The following is a 19,763-nucleotide window of genomic DNA, read 5'->3' as shown; positions in this document are numbered from 1 at the left end:
CCGTGGCTGGGGGTGGCCGGGGAGACGAGGTGCTGATGAGGGGGCCTCCGGCGTAGCTGGGGGTGTGGCCGTGCCCCTAGCTCGGCTCAGCGGAGCGGGTCCAGCTTTGCCGGTGCTGTGGGGCGTCCACGAGACTCCGGGGTCCCCCCAGGCCTCCTGCCCCGCTCGAGGAAGGCAGGGGCCGCCGAAAAGCCCCGTCCGGCGGTCACTCAGGCCCGGCCCTCGCCTCTGACACTGGGTGTCCTCACCTGTGAACTGTCACGGGGCTGGAGGGGCCCTTCCCAAGGAAGGGGGTTCCCTGTCGCGGTGCCAGTGGGGACTGGGGGCACCGGTTCTTCTGCCCGGGGGGATCCGAGGGGCCTGGCGGAGTCCCTTTCAATCCCTCCAGTTGCCCCAGGAGGTTCTGAAGTTTAAAGCCACACCCTCCCCTTTGCCACGAATGTCTGTCCCTTCTCTTGGGCCAACTCCCCTCCTGTTTTATGACCCCGTACAGCTGGGAGTTAAATTCCTTATCCCAGCATGCTTCAGGCTGGTGTCTGGGCGGCCCTGACCCCACTCTGGAAGTGGTCTGCAGACGGTCCGAGGCCAGGGGGACTCCGACCGAGTGCAGCTCCTGTCCCACTGCAGGCCCTCAGCCTGGCGCCCGGGGGGGCCTGAGCAAACGCTGTGTTCCAGTTGCACAAGTTTACCTGCTCACGTTTTTTCAGAGCACTTGGGGGTCTCAAGGGAAGCCCGGATGTGCTGCTGATCCATCTGTCAAGTCTCTGGGTGCCCCCTTCGTGTCAGGCAGTGGGACCCGGTGGTGAGCAGGACAGACCAGCCCTGGAGTAGACAAGAAGTGGACTCGCAGACTGGGTGAGAGGTAAGGAGAGCTAAGGAGAGCCATGGCGCAGGAGAGAGCTGCAGGAGTCCTGCATCCTGCTAAACAGAGGACCGAGCTGGAGCCCGAAGCACAGCAGGGCAGGGGCCTGGGAGGCCCGAAACCCAGCTGCAGGAGAGTGCGGGGCCGGGGTCCTGGAGGCTGGGTGCCTCTTGAGGCTGTGAGCCTGGCTGATGGGACCAGGGAACCTCCTGGCTGCCACACTGACTGGCTGGCCAGGGCAGAGGCCAGAAGCCTGCCCAGAGGGGAGGTGGCTGCTTTTCTTTTTTTTGGTCTTTTTAGGGCGGCACCTTCAGCATGTACAGGTTCCCAGGCTAGGGGTCGAATCAGAGCTGCAGCTGCTGGCCGACACCACAGCCACAGCAACTCCAGATCTGAGCTTTGTCTTGGACGTGCACCAGAGCTGACAGCAACCCACTGAGTGAGGCCAGGGAGCGAACCTGTGTCCTCATGGATACTAGTCGGGTTCATTACCGCTGAGCCACAACGGGAACTCCTGAGGTGGCTGCTTCTTCATTTTTCTTTTCTTTCTTTGTTTCTTTTTTTTTTTTTTTGTCTTTTTGCCTTTTCTAGGGCCGCTCCTGCGGCATATGGAGGTTCCTAGGCTAGGGGACGAATCGGAGCTGTAGCTGCCAGCCTATGCCAGAGCCACAGCAACGTGGGATCTGAGTGCATCTGTGACCTACACTACAGCTCATGGCAATGCCAGATCCTTAATCCACTGAGCAAGGCCAGGGATCAAACCCACAACCTCATGGTTCCCAGTCGGATTCGTTTCTGCTGTGTCACGAAGGGAACTCCTGTGGCTGCTTCTTATTCAGCCTGGATAACAGTCCTGGGCGGTAGGACTACGAAGTCGGGCCAGCGCTAAGTCAAGGTCACATAGCTACGCTGATTCTGTGGCGCAGGTGCCCCATGTGGCATCGCCACCCGCCTCCTGAGACCCGTGGGGCAGCTGGACGTGGGTGGGGTCAGCACACTCCTCTAGCATCTTGGGCCCCTCCCTGCACCCCCCTGCCCGCCCCCCTCCTTCCCAGTCCTCCCTACACGGTCCTTCCTCTGGCTGCTCTCCCATGTCTGCTGGCCACTTGGGTCTCTCCATCCCCCGGCCTCGGCCCCTCTGGGTCCTCTGTGCTCCCTCTGGAGAGTCTGCCGTATTCCGAGGCAAGAACCAAGTGGGCCCGGCAGGGGCTCATTCAAGGCTCTGCAGCAGGTACTGCTGGAGATGGCCTTCGGACCCAGGTTTGGGCGTGAGCTCCCCGCCCTGAGGATCTGCCCGATCCCTCACAGCCCCCGGTACACTGGGCTGAGGCCTACGTGCTTTGCCTTCCCAGAGCGGAAGCCTCCTCCGGGCCCTGCAGAAATGCCTTCCGCCGCTTTCCCAGGACTTCCCTGCAGACCGAGGCCGCCTTTGTGGGGCTTCATTCCTGGTACAGAGCAGGCTGTGAGGCCACCCTCTTGCCTGCTGTAGTGACCTCTCTCTTATGGAGCACTCGCAGTGTGGGGGCCAGGTGTGCCAAGTAGGATATTAGAACCTCTTTTTTTTTTTTTTTTTTCCCTGCTTTTCTTAGGGCCGCACCCTCGGCATATGGAGGTTCCCAGGCTAGGGGTTGAATGGGAGCTGTAGCCGCCGGCCTACACCACGGCCACAGCCCCGCCAGATCTGAGCTGTGTCTTTGACCTACACCACAGCTCACGGCAATGATGGATCCTTAACCCACTGAGCGAGGCCAGGGACCAAACCCGCAACCCCATGGTTCCTAGTCGGATTCATTTCCGCTGGGCCATGATGGAAACTCCCTAGAACCTCCTTTTTAAAGAGAAAGAAATGGAGGCGCAGAGAAATTATGGAATAAAACGGGCTTTTACTAGACAGAGGACACTGTCTTGCGCTCAGGACAACCCTCAGCGCTGGGGTTCAGACTGCCGGGAGCTCAACCGGGGGAGCCAGAGCCGGCTGTCGCCTTGTGCACGTCAGGGGGTAAGTGGACAGAGAGACTGCCTCCCCTCCCCTCTCTCACTGTCCCCGACCCAAGCCACCCTCTCTCCCCATTTCTTGTTTCCTTCCCTCCCTGCCCGAACCTCCTTCCTCCACAAAGAGCTCTCCCCTCGCTCCTGGAGCTTCCACAGACTCCAGCTCCACACACAGCCCTGGGCTCAGATCGATGCCAAGGGCGCAACAGCCCAGAAGAGGTGAAGGGTCCTCTGCAGGCGGGGGACGGGCTTGCTGAGGACACAGGGCTCAGGTCTCTGTCCTGAGCCAGGTTAGGGGGGCGCTGGCTGCCCCTCAGCATGCTTCCTTGCTGGACCCAGCTTTGTCCTCTGCTCGTAGAGGCAGCTCTGCTCCCCACTTCTCCTGGTGGGTGGAGGGCCCTATCTGAGCCCCTTCCCCGCCCCCCCCGCGCCGGGTTGGGAGGGAGGAAGAGGGAGACGCTTCCAAGAGAAACCCCAGGCTCTGCAAAGAGCCTTGTCGGGGAGAGATTCTGAAGGGGAAGTCTGTCCAGAAACTTGGGAGGCTTTTCAGAGCCCAGCAGGTTTGTAGGACGTGGGTTTGTCAGAATGGGGCAGGGGTGGTGTCCTTCCTATCCTCTGTGTGTGTGTGTATGTGGCCCAGTAAAGGGGGGCCAACGGCCAGGGTGCGAAGGAAAACCAGAGGGTGATTTTCTGTCTGAGCAGCAGGGGCCGCCTACGGGGGTGTGGGGGGATCGCCTTTCCCCCATGGAGAACTTCCCAGGCATGGCTGATTCTCCCAGGGCCAGCTTCACTTGCTCGGTCACTCTCCTGCCCAGAATGTCACCTTCCTCTCGGACCCTCGGCGGGAAACACCAGCCTGGGACCCTACTTGGGTACCAGTTTCTCCCTAAGGCTGTCCTTACTTCTGGGGGGTGCGACTGATGCGGAGCCAGGCTCTTCCTCCTGTCACACCCCGGCTGGGGGCCCCAGGAGGGGGCAGCACGGGGTCTGAGGGATTAGAGGTGCCCCTGCCCCGTTCATGTGACCTCCGCCAACTTGCACTTTCCCATCTTGTTGCAGGAGCCCTGCTGTCTACGCTGATGACTGTGACGTCGGATGTGGGAGAGGCAGCATTAGGACCTCCCGTTCCCTCCGCTCTTCCCTCCCCGGGGCCCTAGAGACGAGAGGCGGTGTTTGGAAGGTGAGACCTTTATGTAGCCGGTGCGGCGCGGTCGTGCACCTATAGGGGTCGCAGTCAACGCGGGAAGGTGCTGCCGTCGACTTTCTCCTCCAGGATGGTCTCCACCCGCCTCCGCTGCAGGGGAAGAGGGGCTGGGGCCGGCTCTGCGGGGCGGGACCTCTCCCCGTCCCGTCCCCCACACCCCCCCCTCCCCGGGCTCGCAGGCACCTCTTGACGGTCCAGGGGGTCCGGGATCCGGGTGGGCTTCAGCTGCGGCGGCAGGAACGTCTCCAGCCGGATGGCGGCGCGCGCGGACTTCTGCCGCAGGATGAGGAGCGAGATCTCCTCCGCCTGCGGGTCCCGGGGGGTCGGGGCGCGGAGTTGCTTCGGAGCCTATGCGGCCGGGGGCCCCGCCTCGCCCGCAGAGCACCCAGCTGGGTGGTCCCCCACCCGCGTCCGCCTCCCCGCTCCTCCCTCGCCCCGCGCCTCACCCGCATGCGGGCGTAGCGCAGCCGGAGGGCGCGGACCCGGCCGCGGGCCTCGGCCGCCTTGAGGATGCCGAGGAGCCGGTCCTGGCGCTGCCCCGGCGGCTCGAGTGGCTGCGTCCACGCGCGCGGGTCAGGCATGCGGTACCCCGGCTCCGCTGACTCTCTCGGGAAGACGGAGGCGGCCGCGCCCACGTCCTCCAGCAGGTCTCCGAAGAGCAGGTGGCTGTGGCGCTGCGCGGGGCTCAAGGCCGCCAGCCCCTCCAGCGTGAGGACCCAGCCGGGCTTGAGGGGCGCCGCCGCCGCCGCCGCCACCGGCGGCCCCTTGGCGCGCCCCTCTCCAGCTCGCTCCCCGGGGCCCCTGCGCCGGGCCTCCTTGGCGGGCGGCTGCATCCTGGGCTCTGCCGAGGGAAGGGGACCTCCCGTTGGTACCTGAGCGGTGTCTTTGCGCCCACTCCTTCGGCTCGACCTGGTCCCACCACGGGCTTCCAGCTCCCGGCCCTCTGGGCTCCCTGCGGCCTGAGGTCGGCACCTGCGACCTCTGCACCTCTGGCCAAGCCTAGGCCACCTCCTGGCCAGCTCAGCCTCCCTACTGACCCCTGCAGCCAGCTAGGACTTTGCGAAATTTCCACTCCCTTTCTGGAGATTCCCTTGGTGCCCACAGGCTGTTGCTCTGTCCACTGAATATATGCTGAGACCCCCTGAGATGACCAAGGGCACCATCTAGGGGAGCAGACCACTTGAGACCGGGCTGGGTGAGGCTTGGGGGACACTTCCCCATGACGCTGGGACCCTAGTTGTGTTCAGTCTCTGTCTTCATTGGCCTCAGGGGCATCTGTCCTCGGGTTGGGGGCTGGAGATGGGGGGGGCTTCATTTTACCTTGGGCAGATGACTCAGGCTTCTCTGGGGGATTTGTGTGGGGTCGTGTTCTTGTGTGGGTCAGTTTGTGTGTCTGTGGGAGGTCTCACGTGTGTGCACGGGAGGCCCAGAGTTGAGTGGACAGGGGGCTGGCTGCAGGGGACAGTGGCCTCTAGTCTGTGGCCTGTGGGGTGTGGGTGGAGGAAGAGAGCGTGGAGCCCAGGGAGGAGGTGACAGAGCAGGGAGGGCCTCGAGGTGGGAAGAGGAACACCCTGGCACCCTGTCAGCGGCACCCCAGACCCCGGGCCACAGCAGGTCCCCGCCCACTCTGGGACACAGGCAGAGCCACAGACCCCATGTCAGCTGGCGTCGGCTCCCTCCCCCACCCCATCCTTAGGACGGGGGGGCCCCCTGTCCCCACACCCATACTACTTTCTGCCTTCTCGCCTTCTTTTCCCCTCTGAGCCTCCAACTCAGTCCCGGCTCTCTGGGGCTTGTTGACGAGGTTGCTTGGCAACCAGGAGGCCAGCTCCTCCCCCAGGCCGGTAGGGGCGGGGCGACCCCTCGGGGAGGCGCGTGGGCGGAGCCCTGATCCGGGCAAGCGGAGGACCGGGCAAGGAGGGGTCCAGGGCCAGCTGCCCGGCCGGACTTCTCGGCCTGTGGCAGACCGTGGAGGAGATGACCGCCAGGTTTTCCAGCCCCGGTGCGCTTTCTTTCCTTGCTGGGGGGGCCCCAAGCCCGCTGATCTGGTGGCTTTGGGCCCAGCTTCCTGGCTGGAGGGGTGCTTGCGGGCTCGTTTTGGGGTCGGGGAGCAGCTTAGAGGAGATCTTCTTGGTTGAGCCCATGTCCCCTCTGCGTGGCCCAAGAGGCTTCCACAGCAGCTGGTGTTCACAGAGAGGGAAGTGGGCAGAACTGGGGACCCTTCACCACTTCCAGTGCAAGTTTGGGGTCCCAGGACTGGTGCAAGACCAGGCTTGGGTTTTGTTTATTTTTTCTTTCTTTCTTCTCTTTTCTTTTTTTAGGGCCGCACCCACAGCATATGGAGGTTCCCAGGCTAGGGGTCGAATCAGAGCTGCAGCTGCTGGCCTGCACCACAGCCACAGCAACGCGGGACTTGAGCCTCGTCTGTGACCTACACCACAGCTCACCGCAGCGGTAGATCCCTAACCCAGTGAGCGAGGCCAGGTTCCTAGTTGGATTCGTTTCCGCTGCGCCACAACGGGAACTCCTCTTTTTTTTTTTTGTCTTTTGTCTTTGTTGTTGTTGTTGCTATTTCTTGGGCCGCTCCGCGGCATATGGGGGTTCCCAGGCTAGGGGCTGAATCCGAGCTGTAGCCACCGGCCTACGCCAGAGCCACAGCAACGCGGGATCCGAGCCGCGTCTGCAGCCTACACCACAGCTCACGGCAACGCCGGATCGTTAACCCACTGAGCAAGGGCAGGGACCGAACCCGCAACCTCATGGTTCCTAGTCGGATTCCTTAACCACTGCGCCACGACGAGAACTCCCTCTTTTTTCTTTTTATGGCCATGTCTGCAGTATATGCAAGCTCCCAGGCTAGGGGTTGAATTGGAGCTAGAGCTGCAGGTCTACGCCACAACCCCAGCAACACTGGATCCGAGGCGCATCTGTGACCTACAGTGCAACTCGGGGCAATGCTGGATCCTTAACTCACTGAGCAAGGCTAGGGATGGAACTGGTGCCCTCACAGACACTATGTCAGGTTCTTAACCCGCTGAGCCACAATGGGAACTCCCAGACTCAGGTTTTGATGAACCCTAAATCTCTGGGTCCTGGGTCCTAGATTTCTGTTATCTGTTTGTGCATTTGTTAATTTCATAGTGTTTATAACTGATTCACTTTATTAATTCTTTCATTGTTTCATGCACTCATCACTTTATTCTAGATTCATTAATTCATGTACTCATTCCACAGTTTGTTGGGCCAAAATTAGTGCATAAGTCCATAACTAGTTGATGTTTTTTTGCCTTTTTTTTTTAGGGGAGCACCCATGGCGTATGGAGGTTCCCAGGCAAGGGGTCAAATTGGAGCTGTGGCTGCTGGCCTACACCACAGCCACAGCAACGTGGGCTCAGAGCCACATCTGTGACCTACACCACAGCTGACGGCAACGCCAGATTCTCAACCCACTGAGCAAGGCCAGGGATCGAACTGAAACCTCATAGTTCCCAGTTGGGTTCGTTTCCACTGAGCCACGATGGGGACTCCCTAGTGAATGTTTTGGCTGCTTTGCAGTGTACACACCTCTCTCTCTCTCTTTTTTTTGCTTTATTTTCAGAGCCACAGCTGCAGCCTGTGGAGGGTCCCAGGCTAGTGGTCGAATCAGAGCTGTAGCTGCCAGCCTACACCACAGCTCACGGCGATGCTGGATCCTTAACCCATTGAGCAAGGCCAGGGATGGAACCTGCGTCCTCATGGTTCCTGGTCGGGTTCGCTACCCCTGAGCCACGATGGGAATGCCCCCTTTCCCCTTTCATTCGTGGACATGCTGGGGCCAGTGTGGACACTGGGGCCAGGATGGTGCCTTTTTGGGATTTCAGGACTTGAGCCCCTGAGGGGAGGGACTGCCCTGACTTTGGGGGTGGGGTCTCAGATGAGGTTCTGGCCTTTCGGAAGGAGGCTGTCGACTGTTGCTGTTGCTTTCGGAAGCTTGCTCCAGCCTCCTGCTGAGAGGGCAGCTGGGACTCTGTGCGTCTCTTTCCCCGGAGCCTGCGTGCCAGCCACTTCCGAACCAGCCTCTCAGCCTTTCCAGGAGCTGTTCCCTGGATGCTGCCCCTTCTGGCCCAGCTCGTGCCTCTAAGGTGTGACCTGGGCCTGGCCTTCAGCACCACCACGTTCTCTTTGGCTCCAGAGGAAGCAACGAGGGCTGAGGAAGGCTGACTTAGCAGCCACCTCCTCCAGGCAGATCTCCTGGAAGCCTGCAGTCCGGGCAGAGGCTACCTTTGGCCCTCGCTCTGTGCTCCTTCGTGAGTGAGTTCTCTGCGACAGGGATGTGGCCTCCTCTCAGCTTCCCCGGGTCCAGAGCAGGGGGCGAGGCTTGCTGGAGTGGGAGCTACAGGGGAGCAGGCACACTCTCTTGTAGGAAGGATGTGTAACGTTCCCTCTGCTTTTGCAGGATTGAAACCCTTCGGCAGCCTCTCCTGTCTAGTTCCCGGAGGGCCCAGTGTCCACACGTTCCCATTCCTGAGCATAGCTTCCTTCTGCTTCTCCACACCTGTGGCCCCCGGGAAGGGAGGGTCCCCCGGCACAGGGACATCAAGCCATGTCTTCCGCTCTTTCTGTGTCCAGGAGTCACGTGTTTTCCAAGGGCTCACGGAAATACTGAGCTGTCGAAGCGGGTGCTGAGTGGCTCCAAAGCCTGAAGATAAAACTTCAGCCTAAAATTGATGAGCATTGTTAAGTGACTGCCGATTTTACTGTTATACTGAGAATCAGCCCCTCAGTTGTCCTTTGCTGTGTATAAATATTAAGAAATCACAGGGGAGGAGTTCCCGTCGTGGCGCAGTGGTTAAGGAATCCGACTAGGAACCATGAGGTTGCGGGTTCGGTCCCTGCCCTTGCTCAGTGGGTTGATGATCCGGCGTTGCCGTGAGCTGTGGTGTAGGTTGCAGACGCGGCTCGGATCCCGCGTTGCTGTGGCTCTGGCGTAGGCCCGTGGCTACAGCTCCGATTGGACCCCTCGCCTGGGAGCCTCCATATGCCGTGGGAGCGGCCCAAGAAATAGCAACAACAACAACAAAGACAAAAGACAAAAAAAAAAAAAAGAAATCACAGGGGAAAAGTAACATTTAGGGAAGAGGCCCAGAAGTGGTAAAAGCCTTTTGCTTTTTAATAGCGCAGCTGGCCTGGTGACTGAATTCCCCGGGGACGACTGTTCAGGGTGAGGCTGCCTGTGGTTCTGCTTTGATTCTTGCGCGCAGCTCAGGGGTCGTGAAGCGTGCGGAGCCGGGGCGGGAGCCGAGGGCACCTGCGCGAGGCTGAGGGCTGGCCGAGTCCCTGAGTGTGCAGGAGTGAGGGGCGGTCACGCCAGTTTGTGGTGTAAATGGCACTCTGGGACCTGGGTCCTGCCTGAATGCCTGTGACCCCCCTGCAGCCCTGGTCAGGCTTCCACTGTGATCTGTGGACACGTGTTCTGTGCTGTTGTCATGTAGGCTGCGCGTCTTGGGCTGTCCCGCGTGCCCTGCGTGTTTCTTTGGCCTGCGTAGGACGCGTGTGTTTGAGGTTGTCTTGCGTGGACACAAAGGCCACCGGACTCCCTGCTGTCCCACGTGTGATGCACACGCTCTCTGTGTCTTACCCTGGCCGTGAGGGGGTCGGGAGAGGCCTGGGCCGTTTCCCTCAGGGTCCATGGCTGAGTGGCTGCCATCCCTGGCCTGGCTACCACCGGCATGTCCCCCGGCCTGTGAGGGGCCAGGTGTCCGCCCCAGCTGTCCTCTGTGCTGGCTCCGTCCTGTGCGCCCTTGCAGGAAATCTGTCCAGACCAGAACTCACAGCCCCCTCAAAGCAGCCTCCTAGCCCAGCCCTTTCCCCAGACCAGGGCCTGGGCTGGGAGGCAGCTGCAGGCCATCAGGAAGCTCAGCTCCGTAAGTGAGCGGATGGGCCCGGGCAGGAGGCCGGAGGGACTGGGGCTGGCTGCTCAGACCGTGGGGAGCCCAGCTGGCAGAGGCTGCAGGAGGTCGAACCTCCCTGGGTTCCTGCCCTGCTGGGCCCCCAAGGTCAATGGGTTGGGGCTCCGAGCTTTGCCTGGGGAATGCGGTGCACGTGTGTGACCTGGGCGTCTGTAGCCTTGACCTGTGTGTCTGTCTGTTCCCTCCTGTTACCGGAGTGTGGGTTTGCGTGTGTGCGGCCCCCTGCGCGTGTCCCTCCAAGGGTCTGTGCATTTCTGAGCATGTACCTGTGTCAGTGTGTTACCCGTGTGCCTGTTGGAGCACCTTTGTGTGTGCTTGCAGCCACGTGAGTCTGTGTCCTGAGCGCCCCCGTGGATGCGCCCATGTCTCCCACGTGTTCCTGAGTCGACTGCAGTGAAGATGCAGAGATAAGTCCTGGGGGACAGCTTGGGATGCTGAGTCCTAGGGTAGCTGCCTGCTCTGTCCTCCTCTGATTCGCCAGGTATCCTAGCAACAAGGCTGCCGGTTGCTTAGCAGCCAGGTCCCCATCCTTGGAGACAGATGCTCTGAGCAGGGTCTGGGCTGTGTGGGCAGAGCCTGGGCAGGAAGAATGACCCATGACTGGGTGGGGCTGCGGTTCAGCTCTGGGATCACCCACATGGCGTGTGACCCCCCCCGGGCCAGGAAGGAGGCAGCTCTGGGTTCAGCTGCGTGGGCGCTGGGGGCCCAGGCTGTGAGGGAACCATGCTCAGATGTTGCTCTGGGACCTAGATATAGCAGAGATAGCCTTGGTGTGTCTCAAAGTGACAGAAAAAAGTGGGTTTGAACCCTGTCTCTGCCACTGTGACAGGTGGCATTCGCCTCTGAGTCCTAATGCTCTTGTTGGCACAAGGTCATGCTGATGGCAGTGGGCCAGGTGTAGCCGCTGGAGGAGCTCATGCTGGTGATGGACTTGGCACACAACAGGCACACAGGGCGCCTGGAGCCTCCTGCTTGTTCGCGAGGAGCCGGTCTGAGGGGCGCTGGGAACAGAATGCCAGCAGAGGCGGCTCCGAATCTGCGCAAGGCTGTGTCTCTGTGTGTGCCTCGCGCCTCTCTCCAGATCTGTTCCGTGTGTGTGTGTGCCTCTGCATGTCCTCGTGTGCGTGTGTCCGCGTGTCTCTCTGCCCGTGTGCATCTCGGTCCCTGTGTCTGTGTGTCCCAGCCAGGCTCTATCCAGGCTCTGTGGGTGCGGGCCTCTCTCTTGCTCATCTCTGAGGGTGCCCTGGTCCCTGTGTCTGTCCCCGCCAGCCTGGGGCCCCGTGCCCCCCCTCCCTGCAGCCCCCTCCTCCAGCCTGCGCGGCCCCGCCCCCTGGAGCTGCAGCTCCTCCCCCTCCCCCAGCTCAGGCACCAGGCTGCTGCGTCTGGTCCGGCGTCTACTGAGAAGGAGCAGCTGCCACCGCGCGGCCGCCCAGCCACAGACCCATCCAGACCCGGTGCTGGCTGCAGAGGGGCTCCCGCCCCTCGCTGCCCTGCAGGCCAGGGTCGGGGTCTCCAGGGTCCCAGCCCCCGCCAAGGCGACTGAGGTGAGGCGGAGCCGTGGGCACAGCGCCTGCAGCTCTCAGGCCGGGCTGGGGAGGGGCAGGAGGGAGCCCTGTGTCCTGTGTTCCAGGTGTTTTGGGTGTGTCTCGAGCCCTTTTGTGCCTGCGTGGGCACGAGGGCAGCTTTGGGCATCTGTGTGTGTGTGTGCCTGCGCGCGCGTGCGTGTGCACTCGTGGGCAATTGTGTGTCTGTGGGTCCTTGCGGGTGGACACGTGTCATGCTGTGTAACTGCATCCACACGTCCCGTGTGGGGGCCTGCAAGCCAAACGTGCCCTGTGTTTGTGTGTCCCTGTCTGGGCACACACGTTTGCGTGTCTCCTTGTGCTCAGGCGTGTGCGCACGTGCCTGTGTGGCGGCGCGGTCTGGGGGCTGCGTGTGCGGCGCCCGCGGTCTGGGCCGGGCGGGGGTTGGGCGCCACGCTTATGTCTTCCTGTGCCCTCCAGGGACCTCGGCTTTGCGCGCAGGGTGGCGGCATGGAGTCCCTCTTCCCGGCCCCGTTCTGGGAGGTTCTCTACGGCAGCCCCCTGCAGGGCAACCTCTCCCTCCTGAGCCCCAATCACAGTCTGCTGCCCCCTCACCTGCTGCTCAACGCCAGCCACGGCGCCTTCCTGCCCCTCGGGCTCAAGGTCACCATCGTGGGGCTCTACTTGGCGGTGTGTGTTGGGGGGCTGCTGGGCAACTGCCTCGTCATGTACGTCATCCTCAGGTAGGCTGAGCCCTCCAGGGTCCCGGCTGCAGCGCGGGCAGAGGGGAGGGGCTGGGCGGGGAGGAGGAGGTGCTGCTCTGTCTCCTGACAGGTGACATTCCCGGCCTGAGGCCGGGCCAGGCTCCCTGCCACGCTGCTGCCGGGTGAGTCTCTCGGGCCCCACAGCGACCCCGAGAGGCAGCTCGCGGCAGCAAGTTCGGGGCTGGGGCCTGGGCGGCCGCATGAAGCCCCTCCCCCCTGGCTCCAGGGCTCCGTGTGATTTGTTGCCGGCTGGGCCCATTCCAGCAGGGCCAGTGCTCAGGGTGGGAGCGCTTGTGGGGTCAAGAGGGGCAGCCAAGCCGCCACAGGGCATCCCAGGGGGACAGTGTGTGGACAGTGTGTTAGGACAGCTGAGACAGCATGTCTCATGCGGGGACCGTATGTGAGGACAGGGTGGGAATGGTGTGGGGGGGCGTGGGGACATGCACGTGTGTGCATGCACGTGAGCACATACGTATTTGTGCTCACCCGAAGGAGGTTTGTGCCCATACGTGTGAATGTTGCAGTCTGGGTCGTACCTATATCTGTGAGTGTATTGCACCTGTACGTGTGTGCGCGTGCAGGTACACAATAGGCACAGACAGGTATACATCTGTGCACATGTGAGCATGTATGCGAATAGGTGAGCACGAACACGTACATGTGTGCAGTGTGAGTACAAACGCGTTCCTGCACATGTGTGTGTGTACATGTGTGTGCTTTGCATGTGCATGCGTGCATGTACAAGGCATCTGTGGCTGTGTACCTGTGTTTGTGCATGTCATGAGAAGCCCGTATTTGTGTATGTGCTGCTGTATGCTGTGTGTGCTCAGACAAGGGGCTGGGCCGAGCGGCTGCCCCTTCCCCTATGCTGACCCCAGGGTGCTGGACTCTTGTGTCCCTTTGTGGCTGGAGGCTGTGTTGTGGCTGAGAAATGCAGCAGCTGGGGTTGGGCTGTGCCCCTGCCTCGTGTTAGTGCTTCTCGGTGACTCTGCTCTGCGTGGAGGAGAGCAGACCCCGAGGCTATCTCGCCCACAAGTAGTCCCCAGGGAGAGCCACTCACAGCACAGGAACTGCTGCGGCCGCCCCGGCCTGAGAGGCGGTGCAGTAGATTCTGAGCCACTGGACTGGGGTGGGCCGCCTCCGAGTCAGAAACTCCTGGGTCCGAGCCCTGCTCTTGTTTAGAGCTGGTTTTTCTTTTTTTTTCTTTCTTTTTTTTTTTTTTTTGGCTTTTTGCCATTTCTTGGGCCACTCCCCCAGCATATGGAGGTTCCCAGGCTAGGGGTCGAATCGGAGCTGGAACCACCGGCCTACGCCAGAGCCACAGCAACGTGGGATCCGAGCCGCATCTGCAACCTACACCACAGCTCACGGCAACGCCGGATCCTTAACCCACTGAGCAAGGGCAGGGATCGAACCCACAACCTCACGGTTCCTAGTCAAATTCGTTAACCACTATGCCGTGACGGGAACTCCAAGAGCTGGTTTTTCTAAAAGAACAGTTTTGGGTTCACAGCAAAACTGAGGGGAAGATACAGAGGACCCGGTGCAGTCGCCGCCCGCCCTCCCTGCAGGTCACTGCCATTGCCAACACCCCATCAGAGCCGTGTTTACAACTGAAGAACCGGGTAGACTGGTCGTAATCACCCCCAATCCATGCTTTTCCCTAGGGCTCCCTCTTGCGTTGCACGTTGTGTGGCAAACGCACACTGACATGTAGCCCCCAGCACGGTAACACCAGTTTCACTGCCCCACCACCCCCTTGTTCTGGCTGCCCGGTCCCCACCTCCCAAGCCCTGGCAAACACTGCCCTGTTTCCTGTTGCAGTTTTGCCTTTTCCAGCATGTTGGAGACAAACAGCGCGTGGCCTTTTCGTCTTGGTTTCTTTCGCTCAGTAACGCTCATGCGAGGCTCCTCCGAGGCTTCCCAAGGCTGGAGGGCTCATGCCTCTTATCACTCAAGAGCATCCGTTTTCTGAATATACCGTGGTGTATTTATCCGTCCACCAGCTGGAGGACATCTCGGAGGAGATTCCAGGTTTTGGCAATTACGCATAAAACTGCTAGAAACATCCATGTGCAGGTTTCTATGTGGATATCAGTTTTCAGCTCCTTCGGGGAAATGCCAAGGGGTGAGTGACTGCGGGATGTGTGGTAAGGGTCTGCTTTGCGAGAAGCTGGCAAACTGTCTTCCAAAGTGGCTGTACCATGGTGCACCGCCACCAGCCAAGAGCAGGAGCCGCTGCAGCTCCACGTCTTCGCCAGCGTTTAGTGTCGGTGCCCCGACTTTGGTCGTCCGCGTGGGTGCGTGTGGTGTCTCGTTGGTTTAACGTGCATTTATCTGATTACATTGACCACCTGAGCATCTTTTAAGGTGCTTATTTGCTGTCTATATCTATATCTATCTCTATATATACATGCATCTTTTTTTTTTTCCTTTTAGGGCCACACCTGCAGCATCTGGAAGTTCCTAGGCTGGGGGTCAAATCGGAGCTACAGCTGCCGGCCTGCCTACACCGCAGCCACAGCAACGTGGGATCCAAGCCACGTCTGTGACCTACACCTCAGCTCCCGGCAACACCGGATCCTTCACTCTCTGAGCGAGGCCAAGGACCAAACCCGCATCCACATGGATCCTAGTTGGGTTCCTTAACTGCTGAGGCACTAAGGGAACTCCCTTTATATCTTCTTTGATAAAGTTCTGTTAAGGTCTCTGGCCCGTCTTTAACCAGGTGTGCTTTCTTATCGTCGAGTATTAGGGTCTCTGTGTGGCTGGGTAGCCGTCCTGTATCAGGGGCATCTTTGGCAGATCTCTTCTCCTGTTTGAGGCTGCTTCTCTAGTTTGCTTCCTCCCTCCCTCCCCCTCCCTCCCTCTCCCTCTCCCTCCCTTTCTTTCTTCCCTCGGCTTCTTTCTCCTCACCTGTGGCATGCAGTAGTTCCCAGGCCAGGGATCAAATCTGAGCCACAGCAGTGACAATGCCAGATCCTTAACCCACTGAGCTACCAGGTGACTCTGCTGTCCTGGTTCTCTTGAGCTGCTCTGCTTCTTACCAGCTCTAGGGCCTTAAGAAGGCCCCTTAGATCCTCTGCCCTGAGTGTCCTCCTGCACAGAGTGAGTATCAAAGGAGCAATTTTGAAATCTTAAATGAGACGAAAACCAAGTTTGGCACAAGCATCTGCCGTCATCATTGTCATGGTTCTTTGTGCTTATTCTTTTTTTTTTTTCTTGTCTTTTTGCCTTTTCTAGGCTGCACCCACGGCATATGGAGGTTCCCAGGCTAGAGGTCGAATCGGAGCTGGAGCCACCGGCCTACACCAGAGCCACAGCCACGCGGGATCCAAGCCGTGTCTGCAACCTACACCACAGCTCACGGCAACGCCGGATCCTTAACCCACTGAGCGAGGCCAGGGATTGAAAACCTGCAACCTCACGGTTCCTAGTCAGATTTGTTAACCACTGAGCCCCAACGGGAACTCCTGTGCTTATTCTTAATCCCTCTCTAAGAAGCAGAATTAACCCTCAAATTCCTTCATGGTAGGTTAATTGACATGGAACACTGTCATCTCTGGCATTGCCATTGCCGTCACCATGACGACCGCTGTCACCATGGCCACCCCCATCACCTCCACCTCCACCGTCGCCGTGACCATCACTAACCCTACCACCAGTGCTGCCGTCACAAACACTGCCACCATGGCCATCGTCACAACTCTTCCTTCATTCAGCAAATGTTTATTAAGCACCTGCAGCTTCCCCAGCCCCATTCCAGGTTCTTGCATACACTCGGGTCCGGCTCATCCCTGTCACCATTCCCTGTCGTGACTGGAGGCGATGGTGAGGACAGGCGTGACAGGGGCTTGTGGACGCCGGAGCCCCTGGAAATCTCTCGCAGTGGTCGGGCCAGCCTTCCAGTCTGAGAAGGGTCTTGGGGGAGACTTGAAATGGAGGAGGATAGGTTCTCTGTCTTGTGAGTCCGGCCTCTGCTTTCCGCAGGGCCGGGTACCTGCTCTGCCCGCTCACCGTCTTGTCCAAAGTGACCAGTCTTTAGGCTGCGAATGGTTTGTGTGTGCCATGAGCACGCGAAGAAGTTGCTGCAGTGTTTGCCTTCAGGCTCCATGTCGTTGGGCCGGGGGCCCCGGAGCCTACGTTTTAATGGGGTCAGCGTGGGTGCGCCTTGTGCTGGCCAACAAGAAGGGCCCCTTGGCCTTGGCCGCCAGGTCCAGCCAGGCGAAGCCTTCCCCTGCTCTGGTCTCTCCGCAGACACACCAAGATGAAGACGGCCACCAACATTTACATCTTCAACCTGGCCCTGGCGGACACTGCGGTGCTGCTGACGCTGCCCTTCCAGGGCACGGATGTCCTCCTGGGCTTCTGGCCGTTCGGGAACGCCCTGTGCAAGGCGGTCATTGCCCTCGACTACTACAACATGTTCACCAGCACCTTCACGCTGACTGCCATGAGCGTGGACCGCTACGTGGCCATTTGCCATCCCATCCGGGCCCTTGACGTCCGGACGTCCAGCAAGGCCCAGGCGGTCAACGTGGCCATCTGGGCCCTGGCCTCCATCGTTGGCGTTCCTGTCGCCATCATGGGCTCGGCGCAGGTTGAGGATGAAGGTCAGTGGGGGACCCCCTCCTCCCCTGCCCCAGGCTCCCCGCTCTGGGGGGCCCCGTCCCCGCCCACCTGCCCACCGGCCCACCGCCCCGGCCCCTTCTCTCCCTGCAGAGATCGAGTGTCTGGTGGAGATCCCTGCCCCGCAGGACTACTGGGGCCCCGTGTTTGCTGTCTGCATCTTCCTCTTCTCCTTCGTCATCCCCGTGCTCATCATCTCCGTGTGCTACAGCCTGATGGTCCGGCGGCTGCGCGGCGTCCGCCTGCTCTCAGGCTCCCGAGAGAAGGACCGGAACCTGCGGCGCATCACGCGGCTGGTGCTGGTGGTGGTGGCCGTGTTTGTGGGCTGCTGGACACCTGTCCAGGTCTTCGTGCTGGTCCAAGGGCTGGGCGTTCAGCCGGGCAGTGAGACTGCGGTGGCTGTCCTGCGTTTCTGCACTGCCCTCGGCTACGTCAACAGCTGCCTCAACCCCATCCTCTACGCCTTCCTGGACGAGAACTTCAAGGCCTGCTTCCGCAAGTTCTGCTGTGCGCCCACCCGGCGCCGGGAGATGCAAGTGTCGGACCGTGTGCGCAGCATCGCCAAGGACGTGGCTCTTGCCTGCAAGACCTCCGAGACGGTGCCGCGGCCTGCATGACTAGGCGTGGACCTGCCCATGGCGCCTGTCAGCCCGCAGAGCCCATCGACCCCCAACACGGAGCTCACCCAGGTCACCGCTCTCTAGGCTGACATGCAACGAACGGGGCACCACCGGCCTCCACGGGCTGCCCGTGGCTTCGAAGGGTCTGGTGACATCATGGGACAGGTCAGAGTGTTCGTGCTGCCCCCGAGGCCCTGGTCACACTAAAGCTGCCCCCTAGCGCAGTGTGCGATGGGGGTGCGAAGACGCCCCAGTGCACGTGCGCGCCAGAGCCCCACCGGTGCCCAGGCTTCGGGGACTCTTCCGGCCCCTCTCCTGCTGCACCCTGCTCCTGTGGAGATGGGCACGCACCTGCAGGTGTGCCAGCGGCTGTACAGCCCCCTGGGCAGTCACACTGCGTGCCATCTGCATGGACTCTTTTGGCGTCTCCTCGGGGAGCTGGATGAGCTGGCGCTGCCTGGAGAGCCCAGCGGGCACCCTGGGCAGAGGGACTCGCTCTGAGTGGGCTCCCTTCAGAGGCTTCTCAGCGAGCCCATTCCTTCCACAGACACGACGAGCCCTCTCGCCCAGAGGTGGTGTGTTCATGGGGGTTGCATGGCTGCCGCAGGCCACGCCGTCCCTTGTGAAGCAGCCCTGGGGGCCAGGTCTCAGCTGCGTGCTGTGCCGCCTCAGGCTCACCCGCATGCGCCTCCCTTCAGACCTCCGCCAGAGGCCCGAGGCTGTGTGGCTGGCAGGACTCTGCGCCCTCTTTGAGTCCCGGTGGCCTGGGAGGGATGGCAGTGGGCACAGTGCCGCCCCAGTGACTGGCCCCACGCTCATTCACAAGCCAGGGCTTGTCTTAAATGGTGCCGAACCAGAGGACTGTTTTGCCCTGGCATGAGGGGTGGGCCTTGGCAGGCCTGCTTGAGCAGGGCTGTAAGGACCCTCTGGGCCATGGGGACCTGGGCTGAGGGTCCCTTCCTGCTGTGGCCACCTGGAGAAGCGCCCTCCCAGCCTGTGAATGGAAGCTGCAGGCCAGTGACTCAGCAAATGTTTTCCCTGAGCACGAGCTGCTGAAATACCTGCAATGGTGGAAACAGGATTCTGCCCCCACCTGCAAGCTGAGCTGCAGACCCTGGCCAGGTGACATTAGGCACCTGCAAGGAAGAGGGGCTGCTGACTCTGGACTGGCCTCTCCTGCTGGGGAGCCCTGGCCCTGTGCGGGCTCTCTCTGTGCTGCCTCCCGCGGGCTTTTCCTGCCAAGGCTGGAAGACTTGTGAATTTGTAACATGTATCTCTGTGTATCATGCATGCAAAGGGCGTGAACTCCCCTGCATGTAAGCAGCCCCGAACCTGTCTCCAGGGGTCATCTGGAGGCACAATAAATCCTGCACGCTGGTCAGGGCGCTCTGCCCACCCCTGGTGCTTCTCGCTCTTTGAGGGGGACTGTTAGGGTGACTTCTCTGGGTTAGTCTGTGGGTGTAGGTGGCTCATCCCCCCTGCCGGCTCTGGGCCTCTCACCTGGCTAGGCTCTGTCCTTGGCAGGCCGTCCCCCTGGGAGGCTGCACTGTGGGGGGTTGGCTAGTTCACGATCTGCTGAGAACGGTCACCTTTGCTTTAGCCTAGTTTCTCTTCAAACAGTCCAGCACGGCACCCCTGCCCCTGCCTCCCAGGTTCTGACGGGTCCTGTGAAGGATGCTTCCTCACGCTTGGGCCATGGGTTTTCTTTACCCCATTTAGTCTCAGCCCCGTCCCCCCACTCTAGCCCCTTTCCCCTTCCCTGTGCGGATCCAGGGGAAGGTTGATGGCAGGTGAACAGAACGGCCTCCTTTGGCGGCCCTGAGACTCTCCTGTCCTCCTGGCTCTTGTGTGGGCCCAAATCCACCCTGGGTGATCCTCAGGCAGGCACCCCTGTCAGAGAGAGGGGCTTCTCAGGGGCGGCAGGGCGAGCTCACAGGCAGATGAACCAATGTCCGGTTTTATATAAGCTTTCATGGCAAGCAAATTGCTGGTAACACAAAAATCGAGCCTCGAGCAAAGGTTTGGGAGGAAGGGGCCACTTGGTGGCAGGTAGTAGTTGGGTGGGCAGCACTAGGCGCCGGTCAGGTCCTGGCGGCAGGAGGCAGCTCGAGCTGGGTCCTGGAGGCCGTGAGCGTCCTGCTCAGCAGGCTGCCCCCCACGGCAAGCGTCTGCTCTCCTCCCTGTCCAGCAGGGTGAGGGGCAGGCCAGCAGCCGCGGGGAA

The 19,763-nt window shown here is 60.8% G+C and overlaps 2 protein-coding genes across 3 annotated transcripts; one reads left to right on the top strand and one right to left on the bottom strand.

Annotated features, from left to right (window-relative positions):
- The first annotated feature begins 5 nt into the window (after positions 1–5).
- OPRL1 (opioid related nociceptin receptor 1) lies at positions 6–18,961 on the top strand. 2 transcript variants are annotated; one of them, XM_047770559.1, is made up of 4 exons: positions 6–862; positions 3,914–4,034; positions 16,551–16,906; positions 17,016–18,961. In XM_047770559.1, exons 3-4 carry the CDS (start codon positions 16,561–16,563, stop codon positions 17,537–17,539), a joined length of 870 nt encoding a protein of 289 aa, XP_047626515.1. In that variant the 5' UTR covers positions 6–862; positions 3,914–4,034; positions 16,551–16,560; the 3' UTR covers positions 17,540–18,961. The 2 variants fall into 2 exon arrangements, with proteins under 2 accessions (XP_047626515.1, XP_047626514.1); XM_047770558.1 differs by lacking the exons at positions 6–862; positions 3,914–4,034 and adding exons at positions 11,381–11,550; positions 12,010–12,272.
- LKAAEAR1 (LKAAEAR motif containing 1) lies at positions 4,027–5,754 on the bottom strand. Its single transcript, XM_047770578.1, has 3 exons — positions 4,505–5,754; positions 4,242–4,364; positions 4,027–4,148 (listed from the first exon to the last, which is right to left on the bottom strand). The coding sequence occupies exons 1-3, from the start codon at positions 4,889–4,891 to the stop codon at positions 4,089–4,091; spliced, it is 570 nt and encodes a 189-aa protein (XP_047626534.1). The 5' UTR covers positions 4,892–5,754; the 3' UTR covers positions 4,027–4,088.
- Positions 18,962–19,763: the final 802 nt, after the last annotated feature.

This window comes from Phacochoerus africanus, chromosome 3 (genome assembly GCF_016906955.1).
Source record: "Phacochoerus africanus isolate WHEZ1 chromosome 3, ROS_Pafr_v1, whole genome shotgun sequence".
NCBI lineage: Eukaryota > Metazoa > Chordata > Mammalia > Artiodactyla > Suidae > Phacochoerus > Phacochoerus africanus.
This window is presented reverse-complemented; position numbering and strand designations above follow the sequence as displayed.